This window comes from Rana temporaria, chromosome 2 (genome assembly GCF_905171775.1).
Source record: "Rana temporaria chromosome 2, aRanTem1.1, whole genome shotgun sequence".
Classification (NCBI taxonomy): Eukaryota; Metazoa; Chordata; class Amphibia; order Anura; family Ranidae; genus Rana; species Rana temporaria.
In genome coordinates, this window is record NC_053490.1 from 184,122,823 (window position 1) to 184,144,348 (window position 21,526).

Here is a 21,526-nt window from a genome sequence, read left to right on the forward strand (position 1 = left end):
ACGTTTGGAGAATTCAGCATCCGAAAATACGAGATTATTCATTCTACTCCGCTGTGCACGGGACGTACTCTAGGATTGATTTTTTTTTAGTGGATCATAGCTCACTGGATGTAGTGACAAGTTCGGGAATTGGGATAACGACCCTGTCGGATCATGCGCCAGTTTCAATCAACTTAAAAAACGAGGGAACCCCTAAAAGTAATACCAAATGGAGACTTAATGAGGATTTAATACAGGACGAAGAGGTTGTAGTAAGGATAAAACAGGAATTGGAATGGTATTTTAAGACAAACTGTTCCGAACATATGTCGGAATCAATAGTTTGGGAGGCTCACAAGGCCTATATCAGGGGCATACTGATCGCAATAGGATCAGCGAAAAAAAAAGAAACTAAAAAAAAATATGATGAGCTATATAAAACTATCTTGGATCTTGAACAGATCCATAAACTAACAGGAGAGCAGGAAGCAGATCGTACCATTATCTTAAAAAGAGAGGAATTAAGAGATCTCATTGAATATGATAATAGAGCGGCATCCTTCAGACGTAAGAAAGAGAAATATCAATTGGGGGACTTGTCCGGTAAATACCTAGCAAAAAGGTTTCAAAACAAATTTAAGAGTAATTATATAGAAAATATTCAAACAGGCAAAGGGAGTAAGGTATACACAACATCAGAAATAGCAAGAGAATTTCAAGAATACTATGGGAAGTTGTACTCGATATCGCAAGGGGATACTTCAGAAAAAACAAAAAGGAGAAGTGTTAATATAAAAAAATTCTTAAGTAACACATGTTTAAATAAAATACCAGAGGACAAAATTAGTTTTCTAGAAGAACCTATAACGGAAATGGAAATTCGTAATAATTTAAAGGAGTTACCAAAGGGGAAAAGCCCAGGCCCCGATGGGCTAACAACTGCATACTATCAAAAGTTCAGTGACATTCTTGTCCCCAGGATGTGCTCCTATATAAATGGTATTGGTTTAAATTGGGATATCCGTCAAGAGGCTTTGGAAGCTGCCATTACAGTAATCCCTAAGATAGGTAAAGATCCCTCCTTATGTTCTAGTTTTAGACCCATCTCGCTATTAAATGCAGATGTAAAATTGTTCGCCAAAATCCTAGCAGGGAGAATGAAAATAATCATGAAAGATTTAGTACATACTGACCAAGTAGGTTTTGTCCCCGGGAGGGAAGGTAGGGACAACAGCATCAGAACACTTCTGTTGACACAGATAATAAAAGATAGTAAATCCCCAGGTCTACTCCTGTCTATAGATGCCGAAAAGGCTTTCGACAGGGTAGACTGGGGATTTCTATTGAACACATTGGAATTTATCGGGATCGGTCCAAAAATGATGGGGTGGATAAGCGCTTTGTATAAACACCCAACGGCAAGAGTTAAGGTGAACGGGACATTGTCAGGGTCATTCGAAATGTTCAATGGGACTAGACAGGGGTGCCCCCTGTCCCCTCTTTTATTCATTTTATCTTTGGAACCATTGCTGGCCGGGATTAGAAATAACCCCGACATCAGGGGGATTCAAACAAATGATGGGGAACATAAACTCGCAGCGTTCGCCGACGATATTTTATTATTTATAACGAATCCAACTATAACACTCCCGAATCTATTAAAAACCCTCAAATTGTATGGAGATGTATCCAACTTTAAAATCAATCCTCTAAAATCAGAAATCCTTAATATTAGCGTGAACGCACAGGATATACGGAGATATAAGCAAGAGTTCCCATTTATCTGGAAAGATACCGAGATAAAATATTTGGGAGTCAATATTACTTCATCCCCTGACTTAATTTACCTGCAGAATTATATACCATTATTAAATGATATTAAAAAAGACCTAAAGAGAATTGCACTGAGACAAAGATCCCTACTAGGGAGAATAAACTGTTTTAAAATGTTTACACTCCCTAAGATACTATATATAATGCAAATGTTACCAATTGCATTACCGGGTGTCTATTTTAAAATACTAAAACAGTTACTAAATAGGTTCATATGGCGAAACAAAAAGGTGCGCATAAGTATGGAGGTGTTAACTAGAGATAAGGAACATGGTGGTCTGGGGGTACCGGATATTTACACATATTATAGGGCTATACACATGGCACGGGTGATCGATTGGGTCAGAGATAACAAAGAGAAAAGGTGGGTGAGAATAGAAAGTTGTTCAAATAAGTCACGGTTAGGAAAAGAGATTTGGATACCGCCACATTTTAGACAAATAAATCCGCACATGCACAAAATCACATTGGCATCCACGTTTATATGGGATAGGGCACATAAAAAACATAGATGGGGCTATAATTCCCCACTAATCCCTCTATATGACACACTTTTTTTTATACCAGGGAAAATGGACCTGTTTGGTAATTGGATTAAAAAACCACATGCACAATTAAAAGACATATTAAAAGATGGCAAAATTCTTACCTACCAGGAACTAAGTAAAAAAAAAGATTTGTTTGAGTTGAACAGGTGGCGATACCAGCAGTTGACGCATTTCGTGGATTCCCTCCCCTCCCCCCTGAGATCAGATAGACACTTGCTTCCTTTGGAGCGCCTGTGTTCCGCCCCAGGGGGAAGGGGCGCGATTTCCGCAATTTATAAAATATTGATGCGATTAAAAGACCCCGGCCTCCCTCCTTATATTAATAAATGGGAAGAGGAATTGGGAACGGGTAAAACCGAGATAGAGGTCAGGAAAATATTAGAAAGGACCCATACGACCTCATTTAATTGTGCACTGATCGAAATGAATTTCAAGTGTTTAGCACGATGGTATATAACCCCGGCCATAGCACACCGTTATCAAGACGACACCTCCAAAAATTGCTGGAGGGGCTGTCTTGAAGTGGGAACTATGTCACATATATGGTGGACCTGCCCAAAAATTAAAACATACTGGAATAATATATTATTGGTAATTGAGGAGATAACCGGAATTAAAATACCTCCTGATCCATGGGTCTGCTTGTTCCATGGGACAGAAATGTCAACTAAAAAGTACATGAGAACTTTACTTCCTCACGTACTAGATGCAGCAAAGAGTCTGATTCCCAAACAATGGAAGGACCCTATGAGCCCGACAGAGAAGAGTTGGTTTTGCAGAATCAATGACATATATTATGCTGAACAGCTCAGGTTTATGGGAGAGGAAGGAGAAGGCGGATTTAAACGAAAATGGCAGGACTGGGCCAACTTTAAACTTACACCAAGGTATATTGACAGGATGATCAGATGATTTGACATAGAGTAGGAAGATTATCGGGCAAAGAGTGATTCAATAGGAGACTGACTTCCGGAGGTAGGGGAGGGTGGGTAGGCGGGGAGAAGGGCTGGGGGTGACATGAGGGTGGGATGAGGGTTTGTTTGGCTTGGGGAAACTAATGTACCTATTTTTGTATTTAAGTATTTTTTTTTCCTCCCTCTTCTTTTGTATATTAACTGATATATATTAAAAAAAAAAAAAAAAAGGGGAAGAAAATGAAATGAATAGATAAATAAATTTTCCAACCATGATGCGAACTAAGGAGACTGCGAAATGAACGCAAATTGATTGAATATCCTGATAGTTCTCTGAGGCGGAAAAAGAAAAAAAAAAAAAAAGCCCCATACACACTATCAGTTTTCCTGCAGGTTTTTCTCTTCAGGTTTACCAAAACCATCTAATATGAGGTCAAACCTTGAGGCCTCATACACACGACCGAGAATCTCTTCGTAAAAGAAACATTGTTTTCCTCGACGGGTTTCTTGTCAGGCTTGTCAAGACAAAATCTCGTCGTTCTCAAACGCGGTGAAGTACAACACGTACGACGGCACTATAAAGGGGAAGTTCTATTCCATTGGAGCCACCCTTGGGGCTGCTTTTGCTAATCTCATGTTACTGCGTGTTAAGTAAAAGTTTGGTAAGAGACAATTCACGATTTTCAGTCTGTTACAGCGTGACGAATGTGCTGTCTCCATTACGAACGCTACTTTTACCGAAGGTGAGCTCCCGTCTCATACTTTATTCTGAGCATGCGCGGGTTTCTAAGCATACACACATACGTGTTTCTCGACGTAAACCAGCCCGACGAGAAACACGACGAGGAAATTGAGACTCCCGACGAGAAAAAAGAGAACTTGTTCTCTTTTTTTCTCGTCGAGATCCACGACAGTTTTCTTGACGAAAAACATACACACGACCATTTTCCTTGGCAAAAAAGCTCTGCCATCAAGTTTCTTGATGGATTATGTCAAGGAAAACGGTTGTGTGTTCGAGGCCTAAGGCCTCGTACACACAACCGAGAATCTCATCGTAAAAGAAACATCGTTTTCCTCGACGAGTTTCTTGTCAGGCTTGTCGAGAATCTTGACAAGCTTTCTTTGCGTACACACTGTCAAGACAAAATTTGGTCATTCTCAAACGCGGTGACGTACAACACGTACGACGGCACTATAAAGGGGAAGTTCTATTCCATTTGGCGCCACCCTTGGGGCTGCTTTTGCTAATCTCATGTTACTGCGTGTTAGGTAAAAGTTTGGTGAGAGACGATTTGCGCTTTTCAGTCTGTTACAGCGTGACAAATGTGCTACCTCCATTACGAACGCTACTTTTACCGAAGGTGCGCTCCCGTCTCATACTTTATTCTGAGCATGCGCGGGTTTCTAAGCATACACGTGAACATGTTTCTCGTCGTAAACCAGCCCGACGAGAAACACGACAAGAGAGAACTTTTTTTCTCGTCGAGATCCACAACAGTTTTCTCAACGAAAAACATACACACAACCGTTTTCCTCAGCAAAAAAGCTCTGCCACCAAGTTTCTTGATGGATTTTGTTGAGGAAAATGGTTGTGTGTACGAGGCCTAAGAGATTCAATTTGTATGCAATCATGCAGGCCCTTGCACTACATGGTTTTGGTAAACCTGAAGAGAAAAACCTGCAGGAAAACTGATAGTGTGTATGGGGCTTTACAGAGATATATTGATCATAGGAAATTTAGACATTGTATTTGGCTTTTGGAGAAGTATATATCATTGGACGTGTGGGTTGATTAATCTGACTTTTACTGGCAAAGATATTTGTTTACTACTAACAGTCATGTTACTGCACAAACTCCAAATTAATATTATGACTGTTCCCAAGTCTTAGACCTGTCATGCCTTCAGGTGATACAGAAATCTCCTTGACAACACAATACTGACAACTTGCCAGATAGATAGATTTTGTCTCTTAGGGAAAAAAAGATAAGCAAGAGAAAAAAAGAGATCTGCCCATGTGCAGCCAACTTTGCTTGCCTACATGATTAAGATAGTGGGTCTCATATACAATTAGTTTAACCCCTTCCTGCAGACATATATATGCAGTTGGGCTTCTTTTTTTGGGGGGGGCTGCATATATGCATATCTCCCCCTGTGCTGGGAGTGCACTGCACAGCGCGCTCCCAGCACAAAGATCAGGGCCTCACTGAGAGCCCTGTACTAATGATCAGGACCCGGAAATTCAGATCCATACCCTTAGGTCTGGTATGGATTTAAAGGGAAACCCCTACGCCGAAAAAAACGGCATTGGGGGTACCCCCAAATCCATACCAGACAATTATCCGAGCACGCAGCCCGGCCGGTCAGGAAAGGGGGTGGGGACGGGCGACCCCCCGGAAGACGGAAGAAGGGAGAAGACCAGGCCACCGATGGTAAAAGAGCTAAAAGAAGACAGCGGTGGTGCCCGGAAGAAAGGAGAAGTCGGAAAACCCCCGAAAGTCAGAAGAAGACCTCCGAAGCTGTCTAATAAACTACTTTAAAAACCTGTGTAGTGTTTTTTTATTGACATTTTTATACCACTAGGTGAATAGGTAGGGGGACCATGTACCCCATACTCATTCACATAGGGAATCCCAGATTCCGATAAGCCCCCCGCCCACAGACCCCAGCCGTTCTTTCGGCTTAGGGGTTCCCCTTTAAATCCATTCCAGACCTAAGGTCCTGGTATACTCCTAATGCTGTTTTTTTTATTTAAAATTTTGCATCGAGTTCCCCTTCCTGGAGGCGACTTGAAGTCGTGTTGTGGGTCGCATAGTGATTCATACTCAAGTCGTGTTCAAGTTGCCTCCCAAAGTCGTGCTGGAGGTCGTGTTGCCCCTGTGTGAACCGGCTCTTATTATATTTTGCTGTTGGTAAATGAAATCTCATTAGAAATATTACTGTTTTGTATTGTAATGTAATATTCAAACTGTTATTACAATCACAGAGCAGTATAATTATAGTATCAATGTTTTGCTGCACTGTGCCTGCTTAGTATTTCATTTTTTTTCCATAGTTGTTTTTGGACCCTTTATTGTTGCATGAAAATTTTTAGTGAGAAGGTTTTCAAAATGTATTGCATTGCCTGCCTACGCAAAAAAATGCAAGTTACATTTTTATTTTTTTTGCCATGTACATTTTTTTTTAATTTTACATACATACAGAGCCATAACTATAAATCCCATGCCAAAATTACAGCAGTGTTCCAGCTGTAGTACTCTGCTTATGTCTTTAGTGTTCAAAAACAGAGAATGCTAAATCAACAAATACACATCCACCATCAACCAGATGTTTCTTAATTTCTCCCATAAAAATCTTTGTGAAAGGGTTCTAAGATTTAAATACTTGTCTATTCACTCCACCCACACTGCCCTGGAAAGTGAATATTATGGAAACAAATGGAATAACTTGCAAATGAGAGGGAAATGTCTAAATACAATTGCAAATTTCTTAACAATTCTTTATATTAGTTAAAAAGAACAAAGATAGGAATTGTGTGAACAAAGCCCAGTAAGACACTGTGGGGTCTCTATGTTCTATTTCCTCTGAGGATAAAATGTTGGGAAATGTTACATGAAACTGGCAAAAGGCAACAAACAAACAAACAAACTATTACACACATATTACAAACATTATGGGTATTTTTTGTAATGCTTGCATTCATCTTAAAACATTTTCAAAGATTTTTTTTATCTATATAAGTAGATCCCTTTGTAAATCTCTACCAGAGTCTCACTAAATTACTTGCAGAATAATTACATTGTGCAATAACTTTACGCAACCTTTGTTTTAATAAAAACTGTTATAAGTCTTCTGTTCCTAATTTCATTATTTTTAACAAAGTAAAAGAAATGGTGGAAACATATTTCATTTTTTTTAAAAGTAGATGTTTTCAGACTTTATCTAAGGCAGCAAAGGTCAGGATCATCTGTGGGGGTGATGTTGCCATGGTTAAATAAAATTGAAAGCGTTTGTCTTCCCTTTTAACTCCATAAGTTATGGGCGATCTGACTTTGCCCTTGGACAAGTTGCAATGTTTTGTTAAGCATGTTTAGCAATGTGTCATTGGCAGTGTGTTTAAAATAGATGAAAGGAAAATTCCAGATGAAAGTCCATTGTCTTTCAGGCACTAAAGACATGCTCAGATGCCTTCCCCCTCCACCTCTTGATGTGTGTTACCTTAAAAGACAAAGCTGATCATATATTCCTTCTAACTCTGTCAAAACAAATAGCTCATTGCTCACATCTCTCTACATGCCCATTTCTGACAGCAGAATCATTGCTGGGTGCCCACTGTTGCTTTGTAATATTCTCACACAACATCATACATTTTCAGTGAAAAGAATAAACTTGCATCTCTCTCTCTGTGCTGTCCTGGGAACACTGGCCTGCTGCCGATCAATAATCAGAGCATTGCAATCTTTAGCACTGTGCCCCAGTCTATGACATCAAAAACATGAGATTGAATTTACCATTCCCAGACACTTTTGTCCACCTTGCAAAGCTGGCATAAGGATCCCATATATTTCCTCTCTAGGAACCCACACCTAAAGAGGAGTTTCAGCCTGTATTAAAAACAATTAAAAGTCAGCAGCTACAAATACTGTAGCTGTTGACTTTTAATATAAGGACGCTTACCTGTCCATGGAGCCCGCAATGTCAGCACCTGAAGCCGACCCACCCATCAGCTTTGGGTGCAGGTGCCAGAATTCTTACTAAGGGAAACAGGAAGTGTCTTCTGTGTGTCTCCCAGAAGGCAGCAGGGAGGAGAAGGAGTGGCCGTAAATGACAAAGGTCGCCGTGGCGACCTTACCCGGAAGTGGGATTGGGTACCTGTGTTTGACAGGTATACGCTCCCCCCCCCCCCCTGAAAGGAGACCATATGCCTTGCATTCCCGGCCAGCTCCACTTGAGTAAACCACCTTTACTGCTTTCCACCTATAGGAAGTAACAGTATGTGTCTTACCTTTACTGACATGCATCGGGCCTTTGTCATTTGTTAGGGCATCTCAGATTTGTAGCACCCTCTACCTTTAGGTAGGTGCTAGAAGTAGGATTTTTGTGGCAGCTGTCAAGCAGGTAAATTTAGGCAGGCCTATGCTGCATGCTAGGCCTGCTTGTTTTTGATCTGGCGAGCAGGGAGTGGTTAGTGTAGCAGCGGGTGCGACCACCTGTGCTTCAGTCCTTGGACTACAGGAGAGTCAGGACGCCCACTAACACACAGCTCCTTTCTCTATCTGCAATGTAGAGAGTGTCCTGACTCACCTGTAGTCCAAGGGAGGTGGCGAGCATGACACTCCACACCAGAGAGAAAGCCTTGCATTACTGTGTGGAGTTACAGACAGAAGAACAGGAAGTGAAGATTTCTTAGAAGAAATAAGGACATTTAAAAGCAAAATTGAAGGATGAGGTAAGTGAAGGAGGACTGCACTAAGGTAAAGGAAGCTATTTAGAAAAAAAAATTGTACCTTTACAACCCCCTTAATTGATCAATCAACTTGGGTACATTTAGCTTGTAATGTTGTACAGACTTTATAAGCAGCAATAAAACACTATGAGTCTCCAGTCTCCTCCAGAAAACCCTCCCTGAAATTTGTTATTGGGGATGGAAAAAAAATGTTGCAAGGAAGTAGTTCACCAGCTGACCTCATCAACACACACCCTGCACCTGCCTTCCCCTCCAGGAGATTGCTCCTGCCCACTTCTGCAGTTACATGCTTCTTCAATGCAATTATTATCAGGCAGTACTGTTCTACACAGCCATAAATAGTTAGATATTTTGCCTTCATCTTGCATTGATCGTTCATTTGGCAGCGTGTCTAGGAGCTGAACGATCACATAACAGCCTATGTGGAGCAGAGCTTTAGTACTGAAAAAAGGAGAATTATGTCCCTGGAAGTCTGTAAATTTCACCATACACTGTACAATATGATTGTACAATCTCCTTTAGCTCTACCATCAACTATGTAGTGCAAGGGCCTGCCTGATTAGATACAGAGTGATTGAATAGATAGGCGTGTCCTCCTATGATATCAGGGGAAAAGGGAATAGCCGCTCCAAGTGGGAACCCAAACCTACATCCACCGCTGCAGACAACTCAGGGGCAGGCAATGCACTTAGCAAAGCAGGAACAAAAATTGTCTCTGGACAGCCGCACTCTGAACAAATTGTAGCCTTCATTAAAAGAAGCACAGCACTACAAGTCACAGAAAAGTAAAATAAAACCCAACTTCTGGCGCGTTTCGCGCTGAAACTAGTGCTTAGTCATATAGAATCATAGAGAATGGGAAAATATGTGAACCAACAACGCACTAGCTTAAAGGGTTTGTAAAGGAATTTTTTTATATGTGGGACATTCCCTTCTAAACTTATCACAGGATAAGTAATGACTAATGTGGACAAACAACAAATCGTATGTCGCCATCAACAACTCAGAGCTATGAGTCACACCTACTCGACAATCAATCCGCAGGTCATAGTAAAAAAGAGACCTAGTATAAACAAAAATGTCAAATAAAAATAATGTAAAAAGGAGAAAATGTTGTGTCAAAACTCATGAACATGAGTATGAGCAGTTAGAATATAAAAGCATACCTTGTTTGTATATTCAGACGTAGAATCAATAAATTGTCAATACACACAATCAATAAGATTGTGGATTTAAGATGGACTGCACCCCAAATTCAGAAGGACAGTAAAAATCCAGTAATGATGGATGCCATATTATGCACAATAAGTGCAACACTGTAACAAACAGTAGAAAAAGATATATATAAATATTTATAAACAAGGAAAAATGGAGAAAACAAAAATGCCATGAGAAGGGAAATATCCAAAGAGGAATGTCCCACATATAGGCCAATCGAGGTTATCCAATCATAGAGAGACTATAGTAAGCGGGATTACCTGAATTGAAGAGTCCCAAACTGAAGCCAGGCATTGAGAGTGAGAGGGAAGAACCCTCATCTATCTCTCTGCTTCCCCAGTCAATGAGCCAGAGATCGCGGCCATCGCCGTGCTCTTAAGTACCAACCCTACGGCGTCTGACGTCACCGCCGGGACGCAGGCACATGACAATGGTGTAGAACCCCCGCCCAGCGGCTACTTAACATCCAATGGGAAAAACAGGGATGGCTCAAACCAAATTGTTGTACTGGAGTCTGCTATAAAAAAAAAAAGTCCTATAGTCTGTACCCTGAACCTAGCCTAAAAACTAGTCCTTGCCTTGCGTTAACATTTATTGCTCTAGCAATGCATGCTTGGCGTTAACACCCTGTTTTTGTACCGTACATTGTAAATTTATTACGAGCGCAAATGACCCATCAAACATTTTAATTTTAAGTTTAATATATATATCCCGTAACTCTTGTGTTTATGATAAAACATTAAGGGCAATTGATCCCTGTTCAAAGATGGTGGATCTACACGCCAGGTCCCAGGATGTCAGAACAGGGCGGACCTTGAGCGTTGCTAGAGAATATAGAGTGGCGAGTCAGCACGCCGCTCGTGCCCCTGGAGGAAGTCTGCTATAGGACGAAACGGCGTAGGGAGGAGCGGCGTGCTGACGTCACTATTTTGTTTTCCTCACTGCCATCCGGAAGGAACGAGCGGTACGAGAGAGCCGGCTGGCTAAATTATATAACAAACGCCTACTGTTATTCTACCAAATGTGAGTGTGACTGACATTTTTATTAAATATCTTTTGTTTTGCAATACTGCTCTATGTGGATTCTTTTTTCCTTTTGGAACATTGTCCGCATGGCAATCTGCTGGAGAGCTGTATTGTGAACTTAGAGGAGAGCTATATTGAGAACTTAGAGGTGAAGACCCTTTCTTGCTGGATTGATTGAGTACCAACAGGGCTGATGAGCCACATGCGTATCTGATCTCTTTCATTAGGGATCCATTCAATTCGGTAAGCAGGATATAGATAGGAGGTGGAGGCTTTTCGTCTATCCTGCTACTCAGACACGATTTCCCTGGACACTTTCAGCACTTTCTTTTCTGGCATTAGAAATCTGCACGGAGATTGAATACTTTTGAATTTTTTCCTTTGGGACTTTATACATGTGGTTTGCACTGAGATGCATGTGTGCACATGTCACTTTATTTAAGTTTTTCAAGAACTTATAATGTCTTTTATGGTTGTTTTTTATATGTATTTATTATCACTATTCATGTCGGGTATAGACTACATTTATATGCTACACCATTAGCGCAGCGCAGCTTAATTCCATTTATGTTAACACTCATTGCTCTGACAAATACAGTATGTATTGCATTTTTAATAGTCTCTATTTAAACTGGCTTAAAAGGCAAACCAAAGATGAACATATACAAAAAGGAGCATGCAGGACTTCCAATGCACTGTAACACAGCACATTCTAGTAATCCAAATACAAGAAGCAATGGGGTTGATTTACTAAAACTGGAGAGTGCAAAATCTTGTGCAGCTCTGCATAAAAAAAAACAATCAGCTTCCAGTTTTTTTTTTTTTTTGTCAAAGCTTAATTGAACAAACTGAAGTTAGAAGCTGATTGGCTACAATGCACCGCTGCACCAGATTTTGCACTCTCCAATTTTAGTAAATCAACCCCAATGTTTTTTTTTTCTTGTTCATGGATGGCACAGCATCTTAAGTCAACAAGACTTAAAAGCAGACCTGCTTCCTTTAACAATACGTCAATATGTGATTACCAGTGGGAGGAGTGAATCTGGCAGCAGTTTCATCCGAATTACTAAATGCTGTTTTGATGTTTGCAAAACGTAGCTGCCTTTCTCTGCACCACTTTACAGGACCAAGCAGACAGTTTCGACTTAACAAAGATTTTCTCCATAACAGCATGTCTACAGAACTTATTTCTGCTTCTTCAAATGAACAAATTCAGCTGTGACCAACGCTGACGGGACCTCTATTTTTAAGACAGGTAAGAAGAATACTAGGCTTTTATACATAATATTAGCTATAATATATCATATAAACAATAAATATGTACTGAGCTGTGCAACTAATAAATTGTATTTCATTATTTACTGAATATTTTAAACTATTGCCAGCTAAAGTTTAAAATGAGTTGAACAGATAACAAATTACCTATAATTATCCTTCTATAGTAGCATACCGTAGTCAAAATCTAAAGGTATGATACATTCGTTATGTGCTCAGCATTATATTTCACAAATACTAAATGCATAATTGGGGAACAATACTGTTGTTGCAAAGTCGATCGTGTAACTTTACGATCTGGGTGGTGCACGTGTTGCACCAAAGGGCCACTAAACCCCAAACCTGAAATTGTCGTACATTAACTTTTTTTTAAATAACCACAATTATGATTGCACCGTTATTCAAAAGAAACCTAGTTTGTATATTAAAAGAAGCTAAATCTTTACTTGTTTAAACAATAGAAATTTACCTGATAACTTTTTTAGAAGCGCATTTTGCCCATTCATTTAAAAGTATACTAGAATAATGTTTAAAGTATTATAACACCCAATACCACAATATGAATTGGGGTTGGAAATGTAACATTTATTATATTAAAAGACTGGAGCTGAAAAGTCTAAACTAAAAAGAAATGGCATTGCATTACACATAAAACAATAATCTCAGCCCACTATCAGTTGATGTAAAGTGGTTGTAAACCCCAGGCATGAAATATGAAAAAAGCACATCCTTCTATACTGTGCACTTGTTCTCTTCAAAGCTGTGTCGTTTCTCTCTGCTGCCTTGTACTTCTCTTATCAGCAGTTCTGGCAGCTTTTCCTGACACAGTGGGTTATCTACCAAAACTGAGGCGTGCAAAATCTGGTGCAACTGTGCATAGAAATCAATCATCTTCCAGGTTTTATTGTCAAAGCTTAAAGCGGTAGTAAACCACCGGCTTTTTATGTGGAACTTACCCTAAAACGAAGCTCTCCAGTGGCACGCTGTCACCGTCTTCCTTCCGGGTTGGTGGGCTCTGGTCCTTTGATTGGACGAACCCCGATGATGTCACTCCCGCACACACGCTTTTCAACAGCACAGGACTTTGAAGCAAAGGCATAGGTATGCTATTCCTTCAGAGTGCATGCGCCCATGACGTCACTGTCGTCTTCGCAAGTAAATATCTCCGAAATGGTGCACATGTAAGGCCTCGTACACACGACCGAGTTTCTCGGCAAAAACCAGCAAGAAACTTGCTGTTTTTTTTTTTTGCAGAGGAAACCGTTTTTTCGACAAGGAAATGTCGAGGAGCTCGACGAGCCAAAAAGAGAGCATGTTCTCTTTTTCCTCGAGGGGAATGGAGAAAATTGGCTTGTCGAGTTCCTCGACAGCCTAACAAGGAACTCGACGAGCAAAACAATGTGTTTCGCCCGTCGAGTTCCTCGGTCGTGTGTACAAGGCCTAATAGATATTTACTGTACCTAGAGGTAAGCTTTGTTATAGGATTACCTATAGGTAAAAATCAACCAAGGGGGTTTACTGCCACTTTAATTGAACAAGCTGAGGTTGGAAGCTGATTGGTTACTATGCACAACTTTACCAGATTCTGGGTGCACCAGTTTTAATAAATCTCCCCCCAAGAGTTAAAATGGTGATGGGGAAAGAGCTGCAGCACAGTCTGTGACTGTTAGACCCCTTTTTACACTGAGGAGCTTTGTGGGAGCTTTAACACTGGAGCGGTGCGCTAGCAGGACGGTAAAAAAAGTCCTGCTAGCAGCATCTTTGGAGTGGTGAAGGAGCAGTGTGTATACCGCTCCTCCACCGCTCCTGCCCATTGAAATGAATGGGCACTGCGGCTATACCACCGGCAAAGTGCTGCTGCAGCTGCGCTTTGCGGGTGGTTTTAACCCTTTTTTGGTCGCTAGCAGGGGTTAAAAGTAGGGTTGTCCAGATACCGATACTAGTATCGGTATCGGGACCGATACCGAGTATTTGCGGGAGTACTCGTACTCGCGCAAATGCTCCCGATACCTAAATAGAATACTTTTTTTGTATTTATCAACATGTTCTATGAAAATTCTTTGAGTTTTTTACTACTGCGTGACAAGCAAATAAAACATTTTTATTCATTTTTACTCATTTTTATTCTTTTATAATGTCTTGAGTTAGAGTTCTTCATAATTCTAAAGAAAATATCCTTAGTCTGTATTGTGGTTTGAAAACTGTCACATGACATTTAAAAAAAGTATCGGTATTCGGTATCGGCGACTACATGAAAAAAAGTATCGGTACTTGTACTCGGTCCTAAAAAAGTGGTATCGGGACAACCCTAGTTAAAAGCATACCGCGGATGCACCCACCACAGCAGTGTGAAAGGGGCCTTATCCACAGCTGTGCTTGTTTTCAGTCCTGTGTGTGGGGGTGTGTCCCTTCCACCCAATCAGGGCACAGAGCTGCCAGCTGAAGACTTCAGATCCCCACCAACTGCTCCTAGACCAAAGAATAAATCCTTTTTTCTTTCAGCTTTCAGAATGTTCGACAGAAGAAATGTCTGCTCATGCATAGCTACAACTTATGTAGTGAGATTTGTTTCATCTCTGTGTATCGTCTAATGCTAGTCATTTCACTGGGTACATGTGAGGGTTTACAAACATTTTAAGACCCATAAAAACCTCACCCATCATTCCACCAGTGACTAAATCAACATATGTGTCAAATAGTAACAGCTGGATTGCGGATTCAATGATTATATTAAACAAATACAATTTTAAAACATCAAAGAATCCAGAAACAGCAAATAGCCTATTAATATATTATACGTTTAATTGCATAGCACATGTAATTAAAGTCATATTTTAAAACCATGATCAACTTTCAAATAACATGTATGACTGATATAACCTACCTTCATATAACTCCTCCCAAATGATGATTCAATAGGTGGAAGTACGATCAATCGTTAAGTCAATCTCATTGAAAACATAATGGGGGTTATTTACTAAAGGCAAATCCACTTTGCACTACAAGTGCTCTGAAAGTGCACTTGGAAGTGCAGTCACTGTAGATCTGAGGGGGACATGCAAGGAAAATAAAATCCACAGCAAGTGCACTTGCAATGCACTTGTAGTGCACAGTGGATTTGCCTTAGTAAATCAACCCCATAGTGCAGGGGTGTCCAAACTTTTTTCAAAGAGGGATTGATTTGATGAAGTGAACATGAATGAGGGCCAACGATTTTGCCTGACATTATTTGAAGCATAAAAATGTGTTCTAAGTGTGTTCCTCCAAGCACTAATACACTGCCCAACAAGAATTATCTTGCCTTTGTGGCTGTGTGTGGTGAAGAGATGAGCTTGGGCGTGTTATTTGGATATACCGTATTTATCGGCATATAACACACAATTTCACTTTAAGAGGGTAGTTTCAGGGAAAAAAATTACATTTTACATTAAGAACTGTGAAGCAAAATAAGGGTTAGTGCCCAACAATGCAGCCTAAATCAGTTCCCATCTACAGCCTCACAAGTGCCATGAATACAGTCCCACCATTGCCATAAATGCAGCCTCACCATTGCCATGAATGCAGCACCCCCATTGCCATGAATGCAGCACCCCCATTGCCACAAATGCAGCACCCCCACTTCCATGAATGCAGCACCCCCATTGACATGATTGCATCCCCCCATTGACATGATTGCATCCCCCCCATTGACATGAATGTAGCTCCACCATTGACATGAATGCAGCACCCCCACTGCTATGAATGCAGCACCCCCATTGACATGAATGCAGCACCCCCATTGCTATGAATGCAGCACCCTTATTGACATGAATGTAGACTCACCATTGCCATCAGTGCAGCCTGACCCATGCACATCTGCAGCCTCGGAGGGGACAGGGAGGGAGCAGGACAGGCGCCAACAGATTACATACAGGAGAATCTGTTTTCTCAGCGGCCTCTTTAATACAAAGTCCTGCCTCCTATGATGGACAGAACAGTCGTCCAATGGTAGCACAGGAGACGGGGGGCTTCCTTTTACAGAGGAAACAGGAAATGTTCCTGTATATACAGCACTGCCCCGCCCCCTTTCTGTCTCCACCAAGGCAGTCGGCATATATATCTTTTGTGGCCTCCGGCGCTCAGGCATTCGTTGGGGGCCACAAAAGATATACATGTTCAAATTACCAGGCGGGCCATTTGAAGCCAGAATGCTGGCCGCAATAAATCTATCCCCTATTTTGTAGACACTATGGCCCAGATTCACAAAAGAGATACGACGGCGTTTCTCTGAAACGCCGTCGTATCTCTCAGAGTATCTATGCGACTGATTCATAGAATCAGTTACGCATAGATAGCCCTTAGATCCGACAGGTGTAATTGTTTTACACTGTCGGATCTTAGGATGCAATACCGCGGCCGCCGCTGGGTGGAGTTTGCATCGTATTCCAGCGTCGGGTATGCAAATTAAGTTTTACGGCGATCCACTACGGTTTATCGTGTTCGGTACGTCGTCGCTAGTCTAGTTTCCCGTCGCAAAGTTAGTCGTCGTTTTAGCTGCCCTAACTTTACACAGCCCACGTATGTGCTGTATAAAGTATGGCCGTCGTTCCCACGTCGAAATGTAAAAATGTTTTGTTCTTGCGTAAGACGTCCGGGAATACGAAAGTACGCTACGCACGTCGCCGTTCGAAAAAATTACGTCACTTTGCGCAAACGGCGGGAATTTCAAAACGGAGCATGCGCAGTAGGTCCAGCGCGGGAGCGCGCCTAATTTAAATGGCACACGCCCCTTTGAATTACGCAGGCTTACGCCGGAGGCCGCCGGCGTAAGTTTTCATGCAAGTGCTTGGTGAATCAGGCACTTGCGATGAAAACTTGCGGCGGTGTAACGTATCTACGATACGTTACGCCGCCGCAGTTCTATGTGAATCTGGGCCTCTAACTTTTGCGCAAACCAATCAATATACGCTTATTGCAATTTTTTTTTTTTTTACAAAAGTATGTCGAAGAATACATATTGGCCTAAACTGAGGAAGACATTTGTTTTTATATTTTTTGGGGGATATTTATTATAGCAAAAAGTTAAAAATATATATATTTTTTTCAAAATTGTCTGTCTTTTTTTGTTTATAGCGCAAAAAATAAAAACCGCAGAGGTGATCAAATACCACCAAAAGAAATCTCTATTTGTGGGAAAAAAAATAAGTACATTTTTTTTGGGTGCCACGTCTTATGACTGCACAATTGTCAGTTAAAGCGATGCAGTGCCGCATCGCAAAAAATGCTCTGGTCATTAACCCCCTGAGTGGTATTCCCGAGTCTTGCTCGGTGTGGAATTTCAGCACCAAAAGCGGTAACCCTGAGCCAGACTCGGCCTCGCTCGCAGTGTCCGCAGGCAGAGGTTACTTACCTTGTCCCTGGATCCTGTGATGCCTCGCCGCTGTGTGATCGAGCTGTGTCCTCGCTCGATTCACAGTGCCCGTGTGCCGCCGAGCTCTGTTCCCTGCGACGATGCACGGGGGCGGAGATCGGTGCCAAATTCAAAAAAGTAAATTTTATATAATAAAAAATGTTCTTTCTGACTGGAAACTGTAGATTGTCCATAGCAACCAAAAAGTGTCCCTTTACATCAAAAGTGGTTTTAGACCAGCTAGAAAACAGCGATAATAAATTAGAGTCACTTGCAGAATTGAGCGATAGCAATTTCTGGGGAAATTCGTCATCAAACAATAAAAGTAACGACAGCGACAATTCTGCAACTGAACAAATTTCAGTGATTTTGATTTGATTACATTATTGAATAATTGTTATTATAATTACATTATTATTTGTTATAATTATTTATAGTTATTTATTATATTATAATTTATGATTTTGTTTTTCAAACTTTATCATACCCGGGATGTCTACTAGACTCTTGTTTGGACAGATTTAAGTGAGTTATTCCTGTCTTGTAAAAAAACGTTGTTTTTTCTCATGAAAAAAAACAACGTTTTTCAAACTTCATTTTAAAAAACAACGTTGCCTACACACCATCGTTTTTCAAAATGCTCTAGCAAAACACGGTTACATACAACACGTACGACGGCACTCTGTTCCATTCAAGCTCGCGTCATAACTTGCTTCTGAGCACGAAAAACGACATTTTGAAAAACGACATAAAAAATTGAAGCATGTTCGAATTTTTTTTTGGTTGTTTTTTAGGAGACAAAAAACGATGTGAAGCCCACACACGATCATTTTAAATTACGTTTTTAAAAACGTTGTTTTATTTCATCACAAAAAATGACCATGTGTACGCGGCATAAGAATTACAGGCCTACAATATAAAACACCAAATTTCCATGCAAAATAATTGTACCGCTTTCAGCACCTAAAATCTGATATAATCATACCGCCAGGGAGGTTAAGGGGGTAAATTATTCCAGGGCTGAAGTGGTTAAAGTGGTTGTAAAGGTAGAAAGTTTTTAACCATTAATCATTATCTGCATTAAAGCAGATTCTCAGCCCCCCCTATTTTTTTAACCCCTTTTTACCAGGGGCTTCTTCTGCACAAATCAGATACTCACCCACTAATACATACTAGACATTCTAGTAAATTATTTTATGAAATATTATTTTATTTTTCTTCTTCTTATTCTTTATTATTCATATGTATAGTGTGTAAATTTAAATAGTGTGCACCAGCTGTGTATATAATATCTTTTTTTTTTTTTTAGTAGGAGAATGGCCATAAACAATGAATCTGATTTTAACAACAACACGCTTATGTTCAGCACTGAAGAACCAACAACAAACTGTACAAGTGTCATAGTGGACAACATAATAAAGGTTTACTTTCTACCAACAATGTACAGCGTCATTTTCATCATAGGATTTCCAGGAAATATTATTTCAATTTCAGTGTATGTTTTGAAGATGCGGCCATGGAGAACAAGCATCATCATCTTGCTGAATTTGGCCATCACAGACCTCATGCATCTCTGTAGCCTCCCATTCTTGGTTTACAATTACGTTAATCAAGAGCACTGGAGTCTTGGGGACTTCACATGCAAGTTGATCCGCATTGTTTTTCATTTCAACTTGTATGGCAGCATTCTTTTCCTCACCTGTTTCAGCATCTTCCGCTATATTGTCATTGTTCATCCAATGAAATTTCACTCCATTCATAAACGGAGGTGGGCTGTTATAGCTTGCGCAGCTGTATGGGCGATTGCACTAATTGAGGTCCTTCCAATGGTTATTTTCATGAGAGACATACAAGATACTGTAGCTTGCATGGACTTTGCGGTGTCTCTTGAAATTTACAATGTACGCTGGTACAATGCCTGTCTCACTACCATTGGCTTTGCTTTACCATTGTTGGTGGTGACTCTTTGCTACACCTGTATCAATTGTAGCCTGGCAAATGGACCCTATACTGAAGATGTCCAAAAGAAAAAGGCTCGTAGGCTTGTTGTCATTCTTTTGATTGTTTTTTATGTTTGTTTTTTTCCTTTACATATTTTTAGAGCTATTCGTATTGAAACACGACTACACGTTGTAAGTTGTGTATATGAAAGACATATTCATGCTATTTATTTAGCCTCTAGACCAATAGCTTCACTGAATACATTTGTCAATTTGTTACTTTATGTTATGGTGGGAGGGAACTTCCAGCAGGCTGTTCAGTCAATTTATAAGTCCAATCCTTATAAACAGCAGCCATAATTCATGCACTGGTACTCATGCATATGTGAACCTTACTAAAATGTACCAATAACTGTGATGCCGCGTACACACGATCAGAATTCCGATAAAGCTGACTTCCATCAGTCTTGCTTCATCGAGACTGATGAAGCAAGACTTCATCAGTCTTTAGTTTGGACTAAATTCCAACCGTCCAAATTGCGGTGATGTAAAACACTACGACGAGCCGAGAAAAATGGATTTCAATGCTTCCGAGCATGCGTCGACTTGATTCTGAGCATGCATGGGTTTTTTTCTCCGTCGGAGTTGCACACAGACAATAGGAATTTCCTTTTGTTTTTTTTCCATCAGAAAAAAATAAAACATGTTTCTATTTCTAAACACCAACAGAAAAAAGTCAGATGGGGCCTATACATGATCGGACTTTTTTCATCGGAAATTCCGATCGTGTGTACGCGGCATTACTGGATGCAAGCAGCAGTCTGCACCTTTCAGACTGATAATATGTAAAAAAGGTAATAACTGTTTGAAGTACAGTGCCTTCGAAAAAGTATTCATACCCCTTGAAAATTTCCACATTTTGTCATCTTACAACCAAAAACGTAAACGTATTTTATTGGGATTTTATGTGATAGATCAACACAAAGTGGCACATAATTGTGAAGTGGAAGGAAACTGATAAATGGTTTTCAATTTTTTTTATAAATAAATATCTGAAAAGTGTGGCGTGCATTTGTATTCAGCCCCCTTTATTCTGATACACCTAACTAAAAATTGATGGAACTAATTGCCTTCAGAAGTCACCTAATTAGTAAATACAGTCCCCCTGTGTGTAATTTAATCTCAGTATAAATACAGCTGTTCTGGCTAAGGTTCTTCGAGAACATTAGTGCTGTGAACTGAATGGGCATCTGCAAATAGGGTGAGTGGGTGACCACGGGCTCCAGGAACAGCCCAGCTGGGTGGCCACAGGCTCCAGGGACGCAAAAAGTATTGGAGAGTGGTGTTGGCTTCAGGAACAGCCCAGGATTTGGTGACCCCTGGCAAATCATCATTTGACCCCCCAAGGGGGTCCTGACCCTCAGGTTGAGAACCACTGGTTTATATCAAAGCATATTTATGTGTTAGAATGGCCCAGTTAAATTCCAAACCTAAATCCAATTCAGAATCTGTGGCAAGACTTGAAAATTGCTGTTTACAGATCCTCTCCTTCCAATCTGACAGAACTTGAGCTATTTTGTAAAGAATGGGCAAAAAAGTCACTCTCTAGATGTGCAAAGCTGGGAGAGAAATGCCCAAAAAGACTTGCAGAATTGCAAGAATTGGTAAGCTGCAATATAATTAATGTTTTTTGGGGGGTTTAATACCATTTTAAAGCCTAGTATACACCACAACTGACAGCTCAGGTCGGAGCCGCTGTACTAACAACCCAATGTTAGTACCCTGATCTCCCCTGCTGTGCTATTGTGTTCTGACAGCCCCCCAGCCGGACACTCTGGTCAGTGCTCTCAGACATTTGTTGAAAGAACAGCACTGGTGCCGGTCGGCAGACCTTTTTCGGGTTATGACCCTTCGACAGAAGCTTCTGTGGACCGGCTG

The 21,526-nt window shown here is 40.6% G+C and overlaps 1 protein-coding gene across 1 annotated transcript; it reads left to right on the forward strand.

The window, feature by feature from the left end:
- The first annotated feature begins 12,012 nt into the window (after positions 1-12,012).
- On the forward strand, positions 12,013-20,171 carry OXGR1 (oxoglutarate receptor 1). The gene is made up of 2 exons (XM_040339636.1): positions 12,013-12,239; positions 18,958-20,171. Exon 2 carries the CDS (start codon positions 18,965-18,967, stop codon positions 19,946-19,948), a length of 984 nt encoding a protein of 327 aa, XP_040195570.1. The 5' UTR covers positions 12,013-12,239; positions 18,958-18,964; the 3' UTR covers positions 19,949-20,171.
- The last annotated feature ends 1,355 nt before the right edge of the window (positions 20,172-21,526 follow it).